At 45.0% G+C, this 12,610-nt stretch overlaps 1 protein-coding gene across 3 annotated transcripts in view; it reads right to left on the reverse strand.

The window, feature by feature from the left end:
- The window catches only part of PTPN1 (protein tyrosine phosphatase non-receptor type 1), a 68,871-nt gene that overhangs the window by 18,194 nt on the left and 38,067 nt on the right, over positions 1–12,610 (reverse strand). For 2 of the 3 annotated variants that reach the window (XM_049649873.1, XM_049649872.1), the window contains exons 2-3: positions 5,963–6,033; positions 2,367–2,467 (exon numbers count right to left, since the gene is read on the reverse strand). In XM_049649873.1, the coding sequence (XP_049505830.1) occupies positions 2,367–2,402 (36 nt within the window). In that variant the 5' untranslated portion in view covers positions 2,403–2,467; positions 5,963–6,033. Of the gene's footprint in view, positions 1–2,366; positions 2,468–5,942; positions 6,034–12,610 lie in introns of all 3 variants that reach the window. The other variant, XM_049649871.1, reaches the window with a different exon arrangement.

A 12,610-nucleotide genomic window follows, 5' to 3' on the forward strand; every position in this document is an offset into this window, starting at 1 on the left:
GCAAAGGGTGACGTGCAGGCAGCTAGATATGTCCATGGTACCACCCGACAAAACAGAGAGACCTTCAGATGTGCCAAGTAACTGCTAGGGCACGGGGGTGGGGAAGGCAGTGGTGTAAAAGTTTCCATGGTGACACCCTGGCGCTCCATTTGACTTTATACCCCGATCTATCTTTGCTTTGGACTGCCTAACCCCACACCAAAGTTGAACGGCCGAAATCAGGAAGTAAAAAACTTGGCTTCTTCTAAAAAGAGAAGTTACCAAGAAGCTGCTTTTCCCTCAACCTCTTCCCGCCAGCTTGCCACCACCAGGATCTCCTTCCTTATCACTCTACCCCAACCACCCCAGGGGTGCTGGGAAGACTTTGACCTGAGGCCTTGTAAAGGCCCGCCCCCTGTGCATACACCAAGAACTTCCTGAATGGGTCCCAGGACTGAACACAGCATGGCTGTTGTTCTGTACACTGGGAGGCACTCAGACTGACTGTCCTCATGGACACAGAGGAGGGGAACGGGACAAGACAGGGCAGTAAAGCAGGGCCACGGTAGATTTGCTCTGACCCAGCTCCCTGCCCTAAAGCAGCCTCTGTTCATATGCTTTCTGGCTTCACCGTTATTTTAATCTCTAAATGTTAAACAGAAGTACGATGTTCAAAATCACCCTATATGCCAAAGCCATATAAAAGAACGATAAACTGGGACTCCTGGGTGGCTCAGTCGGTTAAGCGTCCTACCTCGGCTTAGGTTATGATCTCGCAGTTCGTGGGTTTGAGCCCCGTGTCAGGCTCTGTGCTGACAGCTCGGAGCCTGGAGCCTGCTTCGGATTCTGCGTGTGTGTCTCTCTCTCTGCCCCTCCCCTGCTCACGCTCTGCCTCTCTCACTCTCAAAAATAAACAAGCACTAAAAAAAAATTTTAATGAATTTTTTTTCACGTTTATTTATTCTTGACAGAGAGCGACAGAGCATGAGCAGGGGAGGGGCAGAGACAGAGGGAGACACAGAACCCGAAGCAGGCTCCAGGCTCTGAGCTGTCAGCACAGAGCCCGACGCAGGGCTTGAACCCACAGACTGTGAGATCATGACCTGAGCCGAAGTCGGAATGCTCAACCGACTGAGCCACCCAGGTGCCCCCCCAAATTTTTTTTTAAAGAATGATAAACTGATATAGAACGAGAAAGCAAAAATTATGATTAAAAAACAGAGAGAGAGGGGCGCCTGGGTGGCTCAGTTGGTTGAGCTTCCAACTTCGGCTCAAGGTCATGATCTCGGCAGTTCATGAGTTCGAGCCCCGCATGGGGCTCTGTGCTGACAGCTCAGAGCCTGGAGCCTGCTTCGGATTCTGTATCTCCTTCTCTCTGCCCCTTCCCTACTCATGCTCTCTCTCTGTCTCTCAAAAATGAATAAACGTTAAAAAAAAAAATAAATAAACACTCCAGTAGTTTCCCCTTGCTGTTTGATTAAGACAGGGAGTAACATAGGGGCACCTGGATGGCTCAGTCAGTTGAGCATCCAACTTTGGCTCAGGTCCTGGTCTCACAGTTGGTGGGTTCGAGCCCTGTGTCGGGCTCTGTGCTGACAGCTCAGAGCCTACAGCCTGCTTCAGATTCTGTGTCTCCCTCTCTCTCTGCCCCTCCCCCGCTCATGCTCTGTCTCTAAAAAAAAAAAAATGAATAAACATTAAAAAAAAAAATTAAAAAAAAAAAAGAGAAACACAGAGTGTTTAGAGCAACTTACAGGTAACAGACTAAGACTTGAGAAAATTAAGTAAAAAGAAATTTCTTTATCGTCTTTCCTAGATACCCGTGGTCTTGGGGTCATATGCCAGTAAGTGTTTCACAAGAAGATCAAGTGTTAGATCATTTTTATGATTTGTTCCCATAAAAATGTCAAAAGCCAATGGGAATTTTGAACGGTTTTGCATGCTTGTCCACATAATCTAAGGATGCTTTTTTTTCTGGGCCAAAGAATGAGGACCATGCTGAGAAATTCTGAGTAGCTACCTGGGCAGAGATTACTGGTCTACTGCTAACCCTCTTCAATTATGGAATCAACACAGGTACGGGCGCTTCTCTTGCCACGGCTCTGCTGCCTCTATCAACAGACCACAGGCAGTTGTGGCATTTCGTGCTGTTTTCTAGAAGCCCAGCAAGTGGCATACTTCCCAGAAAAGACGCGGGTGACAACCAACCTGAATCTCTGAAGGAAGATTCTTTTCCTTCCTCGTTGCTGTTTTGGATTGCGTAAAACCTGACCTTTGAAAGGATGCGGTGGATCTTATTTGAGGTATAAATGACAGTACTCTAAAGTTCTTAGGCTGATATCAAGTAAGGCCAAGAGCCATTAAAAAAATGTGGACAATCCATTCACCTGCGTAAGAATGTAACTCCTTTGGGCTTCGTCCATCTTTATCAAACTGGCATTGATGTAGTCATTATCTTCTTGATGTAGTTTAATCCGACTGTGGTCAACTGAAAGGCAAACCAGAACTCAAAGGTTAGTCCTGGAGGACCGAAGTGTCTACACAGGCAGCGCACCCCATGGGGAAAGTGAAAAAGGTGAGTTGGTGGCATTAAGGGCGTTCACACTGGCTGAGGCCATGGTGTTTTAATTGAGATTAGTCATCACTACGGGGACAACTTAGTATTTTGAGAAAGGTTTCTGGAAGTGTTTCAAAGCTAATGCTAAATAGTAACAGACAAACTACATTAAAACATGGGTTATGTCCTAACTGGGCAACCTGTTCTTAGGTCAGATCTTCCTTATCACTGCACCACAAATCAGGAGATTATGGGGAGAGGGTGTCAAGGGATCTGTTCTCAGATGCCTAATATATATTTTTACTAGGTAATCAAATATAGTGGCTTCAGTCTTTAAGAGAAAAAAATCCACCAAAAATTTCACCTAGCCCCTACAGCTCTAGTTGGTACAATGAGCTGCAGTTGGTAGGATTTATGATCATTATCTCCACCTACCCTGGGTCTAATGGATTGAAGATGAAAATGACCTAAATATAGAGTGGTGTGAAAAGTGATATCTTTAATTCCTTCATATAAGGTTTTTTGTTTTTGTTTCTTTTAAGTTTCAAGTGTAACATATACTTAAGTGATTCTAAATATTTCAAATTCAGAAACCGTCATGACCAAAGACATTTAAAAGAGAGTTTTTCACTGGAAAAACTAAACCCTGAATCCAAAACTCTGAAGGTACATTAAATGTAATTGTCAGAATAGGTTTTTTTCTCATTTAATTTTTTTTTTCTGCGGGGGGGGGGATAGAGGGCAAGGGAGAGAGGGAGAGAGAGAGAGAGAGAGAGAGAGAGAGAGAGAGAGAGAGAGAATCCCAAGCAGGCTCCATGCGCAGCACGGAGCCTGACACAGGGCCTGATCCTACAACCCCAGGATCACGACCGAGCCAAAACCAAGAGTCCAATGCGCAACTGACTGAGCCCCCCAGGCGCCCCCCAGGATGGTTTTTAAAAAGAAATTCTCATTTGGAAGTTCTGCCCCAGGTTACTGAAAACACATGGCCACTTTTTTCCCCCTTCTACTATGACTTTGTCCCAAAAGCAGTGCTTCCCTGAGGCCACTTTCCTTATCCTGCCAGTGCAACTAACAAGAGCAGGTGGGCATTTTTATTTCTGGTTTGACACAAGGGATGATGAACTCGGGTGACCGCTCATGAATAGTATCTTTTCTTCCCTAGCCCAATGGGAAAGGACAAGTTAACGGGGACACATGGTTTGGGGCTTTTTGTTGTAAAAGATTTCTAAGAAGGGGTGCCTGGCGGGGGGGGGGGGGGGCAGCTGGTTAAGGGTTCAACTTCGGCTCAGGTCGTGACCTCACGGTTTGGGAGTTTGAGTCCCGCATCAGGATTTCTGCTGTCAGCACAGATCCTCTGTCTCCCTCTCTCTCTGCCCCTCCCTTGCTCACGCACTCTCTCTCTCTCTCTCTCTCAAGATTAAATAAACATTAAACATTTTTTTAAAAGATTTCTAAGAAATGTTTTGAAAAATTAGCCACCATTTGGAAGAATGTTTCTCATCAGAGAGGAGTAATACAACTTGGGATAGTTCGGTAGCATTTAAGTCATGGAGACAAAAGATCCCCCAAAAGGCTATGAGACCATACAACTCCTTGGTGGGTTAGAAGACTGGGCTCCCACAGCACCGGGTGACCCTGGAAAAACAACTCCTCTGACAGCTGCTGGGGCTTTTTCAAAGTTGCCAAACGGAAGACAGACGACAAGCTCACTTTCCACCTTGACTCATTCTCCCCCGATCCCCCATGGCCCTAAAAAGCCAATTATCTGTCCTGCTGGATAGTGGAGGTGGGGGAAAAAAAGAAAAACTGGGAGGGACACCGGGGTGAAAAGCTGCGAGTTGTTTCCCGGGAAGAGTATTTCAAATGCTGTGTTTTCTCTGTGGAAAACTGGCTCAGGAATCCATTTAGAGGAGTCCTGAGGAGAAAGCAGAAGAGGAGTATTAAGACGACATTACTCCGTCGTACTGCAGAGCAAAGCTGGGGGGGGGGGGGGGGAGGTGTCCTCGCTCCGCGTGAAGGACGCCGACAGGACTGCTCTGTGACACACGGCGCAGCTGGCCGGGACCTCACAGCACCGTCACCGGAGGAGAGCGCTGTTTCTTTACTAAAGCCCACTAGGCGCCACGGCCGCGACACGCTTAGCCAAGAGCGTCGGGGGCTGGAGCGCAATCACGTGCCACCTGACGCCCTCCGCCGCGGCCGCCCCTGGCGTGCACCTTCCGCTCGCCCGTCAGCAACCGCCTCGACCGCAGCCAGCCTTTATGAGCGAGACACGGAGCCAAGCGGCTCATGCTATTCTAGTTCACCTTCACGGAGTCCTGAGACCCGCGCGGCTCCCGCTTTACTGAAGACCGGAGAAGGGAACCGTTCGCCCGAAGCCGCACGGCTTGTAGGCGGCAGGCTGAGACGCACCCCCGGGCAGGGAACCGGGGCAGCGCTCACGGGCGGACCGCGTGGTGCCAGCCTAGGCGCACCTCCGCTCCCCTCCCCGGAACCTGCTGCTGTACAGTTGGGGGGCGGGGACGGGGGGGAGCGCTGCCAACTCCCCTGGAAAGCACTGAGCAGCGGCACCCACTGCCGCGGGGCAGGCGTGACTTCGCAGGCATGCGGGAAGTGCCAGCGTGAGCGATGACGGCCGGAGTCGTCCGTGTCCCTGGCAGATGGAAGGGACCGCCACGGGGGACGGTGGCAGCCACAACCCTCCCTGACGGACAGGGTCTAGAAACCCTGGAGGGGAGGCAAAAGGTTCTGTGGGGCCTAGAGGAAACGGCAAAGGTCGTGCTCTTTACTCAGCTCCAGTTTTTCTCGCTTTACCCAAATTCTAACACGGTTAGCTCTCTCCTTTCGAGAGAGCAGCAGATTCAGAGCCGGTCACTCCGAAGGCGGAGGTTGTCAGAGGCAGGCACAATGAGAGCTAATGGCAAGAAAGGGCTAGAAGACCGGTGCTGGCGGTAGGGGTGGGACGTGAGGAGCAGAGCTGTCTTCAGTGGAGGGGGACCGGCTCCGGCTCCTTAATGCCCGGGCGGGGCACCGTCACAGTTCAGTATGACGCTCACTCGGGGTCTAATAACGCTGTTGCTGAGTCATCCAGAAAAGGTTATATCGTGCCCACTCTACTCTGCTTCAGCTGGTAGGAAAAGGATTCATCATAAAAATAGTCAAAGCTAAAAACGGTGCTTTGAACTCAGCTGCATTTTCCAGAAACTGAAATCTTACTCCTTCTACACTCGTGGAAAAAATGAACCATCACTATAAGTCTCTAATGCCTTTATAATAGGAAACAATCAAGTCATAAACCTCTACTGCTATCAATCTGTTGCCAAACCCTGGGGCTCAAGGGTCCTGACTGAGAAGCCGACGCAGTGGAAGCAGTGAGACTGGTAATGGCGATGTGAATACTTACAGGGACTGACATCTCTGTACCTGTTTCGGTTTTTGTTCTTAGGAAGCTTGGCCACTCTACATGGGAAATCACTGGCTTCGTGTCGGATATCCTGCAAAGAAAAAAAAAGTTAAAGAAAAAGATAAAGAGTTCTCTTCTGAACTCTCTCGCACCAGGAATCCATCCAGACGTTTGACCGAGCACGGGCTATGTGCCAGGCACTGAGAAGACCCAGTAGAGAAACACACATCAAAGAGAGCTGGGCAGTGTGGGAAATGCACGGTGATAATTCAGAGGCACGTACAAGGTCATGAGAGGAAAACAGAAGAGGAACAACCACATGGCCACAGTGGGAGGAAGGCGTGGGGCTGGGAGCTGGAAAGACGCGGAAGACAGCAGGGAGATGCAAAGGAGCGGGGCGGGGAGGGGAGGGGGCGCATTTCGTTCGGGAACATCCGGCCCAGCGAAGGCTGGAGTGCACATCTTCTGCAAGGAACAGTGAGTGGGCTGGCGGGAGCAACGACAGACGGCTGGAGCACGTGGGTGGGTAGGCCAGATCGCGGAGAGCCTTGAACGTCATGCCTGGGAGTTCCATCTGTAACCTCGTGTAAAGCTACAATTGTTGAGGGCAGATAAAATGCACCTTTATGCCAACAACTATTCGACTGCTTTCCCAGGAGACGGACAAATCCCACTATACCAAACGGGTCGGAAAGAGAGTGTCTTGATTAACAGCAAGCGTCTGGAGTAACAGAAGACCCAAAGTATGCCTCCTGCTGATCACACACATCTAACTTTGCTTTCCTAAAACACCACCATACTCCCATTTAGAAATCTTTTCTTCTTAACTTGTATTTTATTATTATTAAAAGATAAGCTCATACAACAATGTACATGTACTTACTGCCACTAAACCGTACACCTAAGAATGGTTACAGTGGTAAATTTTGTTAGTATATTTCACTACAATTAAAAAAAAAAAAAAAGACAAACTCACAAGGGAGAACAAGAGAAGACAGCAACAACAGAATTTTGGAAGCTGGGAATCTTATTAGTAGCTGGCAGGTCTGAGAAAGCTCGATTACAAGCCAGCAATGGGGAAAAGCAGCGAACCACCCTGATTTCCAGCACAGACTCCTGCAGAGGCTCAGAAGTGCCGCCTCTGGATGGAAGGGTGGGATTCGCCACAGGGCTCAGGGCTGGGGCTGTCTGGGAAGAAAGGGATCTCCACCAACCCCACCGTACCCCTTCTGTGCTGCTGGGTGACTGCCACCACGCACCACAGAACTCTGGAGAATCATTTCTTGGAGGATGTAAATCAGGAGGCAGAGTGCTTTCTAGGTGATGTGAGCAGACAAGAGGAAGGACCGGAAGATACTATCACCAGGGCACATAACCAACAACCAATCAACAGCCCCGCTAGAGGGCTCGCGCCTGGGTCAGGGATGATGAGCCCCTTCCACCTGTCAGAGCTCTGAATCTGCCCTGTGAGCCCCGACTCTTCATCACGCACAGACAACCACTGATTCTAAGATTTAAGAGGAAAGCCTCTAATATCAAAGAGATTTACAAGAAAAATGACAGGGAAAAAAGCCCCTTGGAAGAAATAAACTGCAGAGAAAACAAACTTTAAAAAAGAGATGAATATATTCAGTAAGATAAGAAAAGATATTGTATCCATGAATTAAGAACAAGATGTTAGGTAAAGGTAGAAGAAAATCCTCCCAGAAAGGAAAGCACCACCTATCCCCCAAAAACCCCCGATAGAAAACTAGGCAAAACAAAATACAAAGAAAAAAAAAAAAAAGAATAGTTCAAGGAAATCTTCAGACCTATCAAGTGTTCATCATAGTAAGAACAGATCTATACTAAGGCACATTAATACGTGATTCCAGAATCTCTCAAAGAAAATGTCCTATAAGTCCCTGAAAAGAAAAAATAATGCACTTTCAAAGGATAAGGTCATCAGAATGACTTCAGACTTTGCCAGAACACTGAAAGCAAGACAGCAATGGAGCAATGCCTTTAGAATCTGAAGCAAAATGATCTCCAACCTAGAATTCTATATCCAGCCCAACTGTCATCAAGTGAGAAGGTGTAATAAAAACATTGCACAGAGGCAGATGTCAAACACCTTACCACCCATGCTTCTGGTCCTCAGCAATCCACTGAGCATCAGGTCTTCCATGTGAGGGAAGAAATAAGCCCAGAAAGAGAAAAATAGAAGATGTAGTAAAGAAAAAACAAAAAACAACCAAAAACCTGACACAAGAGCAAAGGCAAAGGAAATTTCCAAAGAAACTGTGGAGGGAGGTGTTCGCAGGATGATGAGTATATACCAGACCTCGGAGCAAGGGGGCCAGACTGGAGCAGTGTGACTCGAGAGACTGAATGGGTCAATGACATGCCTTTGTCCACTGTACCCACCATGACTGAATGAAACCACCAGAGAAAAGTAAGGAGAAGACCTGAAATCCAGGAAATAGGGAATCCAATCAAGAAAAGCAGAAGGAGTTCCTAAGATGACAGCTGTGTGTGTCAGGCCCAGAGACCAAACAATCCAAGAGAATGGAGGTGTCTGTCCAGTACAAAAGCCTCTAAGACAAAAACTAAAACCAAGAAATCAGCTGAAGTTGCTCTGTCCACTACAGCAGCCACTTCCTGCATGTGGCTCCTGAGAGCATGTAAATAGTAGCAGTCTGAAGTGCATGCACATCAGATTTTGATGACAGTATTCAAAAAGGAAACTAAAGTATCGTAAGTATTTTCAGTGGTGTTCATTAAAGTAACATTTTGGACATCCTGGGCTAAACGAATTACTATTAATCTCAACTTCTTTTTACCTTTTTGCCACTAGAAAGGGTGAAATTATACATGTGGGGTGCATTCCTACTGGTCAGTGCTGACTGACCTGGTGGAAAACCGTCCAAGAGGCTACAAGAGGCATAGGAAGAATCAACAGGCAGAAAGAACGCCACGCGAATCAAAGTACATACGGCAATTATTAACTACGGGAAAACTTTAAAGAGGAAACTACAGGACAATGCTACCTGTGACTATGTGTGTAGGCAAATAATGGAAATGAATATCGTTTTAACCAAAAGGTGTAAGATACTGGGAAAATGGGGAAGGGGAAGCAAAGGGGAGGAAAAAACAGAAAGGATGGCTGTTCAAGAAAATGAAATCCTCTCTGCCTGTGTAAAGGTCTAAATGAATGAATCAGAAAATAAACATTTTCCTTGGAAATAGGGAGACATAGACAAATGAGACTCAGCAGAGTTGAAAATGGTTTCAAGCAAAGAGACTGCGGTAATGGGCTGAGGTGTGGGCAAGAGAGCAACGGCTTTTATCACAGACCTATTATGGTCCTCTTTCGCTTCTCAGATCACGTGTAGATCAACTTGGATTAAAAAAAAAATTCCCCATTCTGCTATTCTACTTATTTAAAGAACTGCAAAATGGCGGGAGGTGTTTTTGACTCACACTACAAATGAACTAATAATTTGAAAAAGCATGTTTACGGATTATAAACCTATCTGAGATTAAGCAAAATAACCCAGCAGAACACACTCATCACATCATTTGTGGATGAAATTAAGCTTGCAGGGAAATGCTATACAACACAAATAACTCAAAGGAGTAAAAATCTAAGTCTCAAATTTGTTGTTCTCTTTAATTGGAAGCACGTAGCAGCAGATACAAATTCGGCCTTGGGGGTGGGGGGGGGGGGGGTGTGTGTGTGAAAAAATTTGGTCAATCCAGCTGGTGCGACTGAATAAAGACCGAAGAAATAACTGATCCAGTTACACCACTGAACCAACAAATATTCACTCTGAGGAAATAAGGGCCAAGATATGAGTAACTGTGGGCAACTGATTTTATTCAGCCAAAGGATTATATTAATATATACTGTTTTGTTGCCTGAGGAAGAGGAAGTAGAATTTGGAGTGGTCATTTGGTCAAGATGTTGAGAAAATAAGAGGTATTCATACAATACTTTTTTAAAAATTGATTTTAAAATGAAGGTAAACTCATAAGAGTGAAACGCACAGATCTTAAGTGCAGTAAAGTTTTTCTAACCAACTTTAACCTACAAATAAGAAAATATACCCATTTAAGTGTTTCCCTACATTACAGTATCTATCATATGAGAAATACATGCATGTTCTGAATACAAGCCATTTACGTTTCATTTAGTAAAATAAAATGCCAGGATTACAGTCTTAAACTTGAGGAGTGATAAAGTACCTTTAAAGTTAAAGGCAACTAATAACAGCAGTTTGGAAGTAAAATGGACTGTACCAAAAACCTTCACAGAATTAAAGCAAAATAAGATCTCTGTAATGTAAAACCGTAGTGAAGGTAAGCTAACTTTCCAACAGCTGTAGAAAGAGCAGAACACTGACTAATGAACAAGTTTAAGGAGACTTCCATCGCTAGCATAAAATATCCTTACATCATTTACTATGCTGACCGAGATTAAGTAATCTTAACAAGTGTGTAAAATTTCCACAGAGAAAATAAAATAAAATAAAATAAAACCCTTAAAGTGGATGATGAGAAGCTGAATGCCAGGGGAAATGTGGGAGCCAAGAGGGAAATAAAAAACTTGCCATTAAACAGGTTTCCAGAAGCATCCCTTGAAGAGAAATGCCAACATTTCCAAATCAAAGTGTACCTCAGCATTTTAAATGAGACAGGATCTCATTTCATGAAATATACCAACGCAGAACAAATAGATTCTTTACCTACCCTCACCCTCTCTTAGCCAGTTCTTTACTGGCTTTTCAAGAGCCTACTTCATATTCTTAGTGTAGATTTCAGAAATGTGACAGAAGACAACAGCATGTGTAATAGATGTCCAAGGTTCATGCTCTCCTAGAGATAATGCGATAATGGGTTACTGAAGCAGGCTCAAGTTTGGTCAAAGCTTACAGGTAAATGACTGAAATTACATTATCATTTTATACAGGCACTGGGCACTCAAACTGATCTGAATCATCTCCATAGTGAACTATTTTCATGAAGAAAATTAAATTTTTCACGAGAAAAAATTAAATTCTTCCAAAAGTATGACTGAGCTGGGCTACAAAGTTGTGCTACAAATGCTTGATAAATGATAAACAAAACATCTGCTGAACCAGAAATTCTACACAAGGCAAGGAAGGGAACAGGACAGAAAGTAACATTACCTGAATAATTTCTAAGGCTAGTTCTTGATTCCTATCCTGCCCCACTCATTTAACGAGGTAACCGACAACCTCCCAGTGAATACGAAGGACTCATATACTTAGAAAGCTCCAGTAACAGAACGAATTAGGGCCCAGAGTGAATTGATTTCTGTATGTACTCATGAAAGCTCACCATCCATTATTCAAATACCTCCCAAATCCAATTAGGTGAAGTAAAACTTGGGTGAAAAGCTGACATTGTTTGAGATTTCTAATTTTTATCTTAAAACACACAGGCATAAAAGCCAGCCCAGCCTTGCAGACATAGTTTCCTGTTTATAGTAAGCACATCACTGCGTTAAATACAGGTTTGGTTTTAACACCCTTTTGTCTTCAGTCCCACAACTGGGTGTCCCTTACTGGCTCCACGGTAAAATGCATTAGTCACTTTTAAACTATTTGACATGTGACGAGGTAGGCAGCATGGCATCCATCAGCAGCTGGGAGGCTGACAGAAGTGCCTGGGTCCTTGCCTCTCCACCCCTCCTAAGCCCAGGCCCAGGCCCAGGCCCAGAGGACTCAACTAGATTTTGTGGACTGAATTAACGAATGGCCCCAAAGGCTCCCAAAAATCAGAGTCCTTGCTTCTACACCAAATGCTTCATTTCATCGTGGGACAGAAATGTACTTGAAAGGGAGGCTGTTTAGCAAATGTCTGATCCAATCCTATTTTCAATCATGTTACAAAATGAAAGTTACTAGAGTAATAATAATTATTATTTTGCTTTGCAATTGGGACATAGAGTCTTACGATAAGATAGCACTGGAATAGCTACTAATACATGGATTCAAAGCGGAAAGGGCTAGCTTTTAATGGTTCTGACAGTGATCTGTTTTAAAAGCCTAAAGGAAGAAAAACCTCCAGGAGTGCTGTGCACTCATCACCAGGACTGAGGTGAACTACCAAGTCCCTTAGCACCTTCAACATCTATATGCCCCCCTACCCCCACTATACAAACGGCGGCCTAATTTGATTTTTCGAGCTGTTGCCTAGTACTTTATGGAGGTCCTGGCTCTCAGAGATGGACAAGGCAAGCTAGATTGAAGGGAAATGCTGACGCGCAGTAAAGGCAAGAATTCAAAATGCAGTAAGTGAGCATACAGGGGTGTACGTTTCCTGGACACTTGCTGCGGCTGCCAGCTGAACAGGGAGATATATATAGAAGCAGGGGGAGGGGGTGCCAGCCTAAAATTTTAAATACCAAATCTTCAAAGGAACATGTGGGACAAATCTTGTTAATCATCAATCTCATTATTAAGGAGAACATAAGATTTCTGTCTGACAAAGTATAGCGTTTCTGTGTAACTCTAAGAAATATAAAAATCATCCAAGTCAGAGGCTAAGGTATTTCGAGTTAAAAGCAATACAGTATTCTTTATATATGGAAGTTACTAGAACGATATTATTTACTACAAAAACCTTAGGAAAATGTCTTTATTATATTTACCTTTATAAAA

This window comes from Panthera uncia, assembly GCF_023721935.1.
Source record: "Panthera uncia isolate 11264 chromosome A3 unlocalized genomic scaffold, Puncia_PCG_1.0 HiC_scaffold_11, whole genome shotgun sequence".
Lineage (NCBI taxonomy): Eukaryota > Metazoa > Chordata > Mammalia > Carnivora > Felidae > Panthera > Panthera uncia.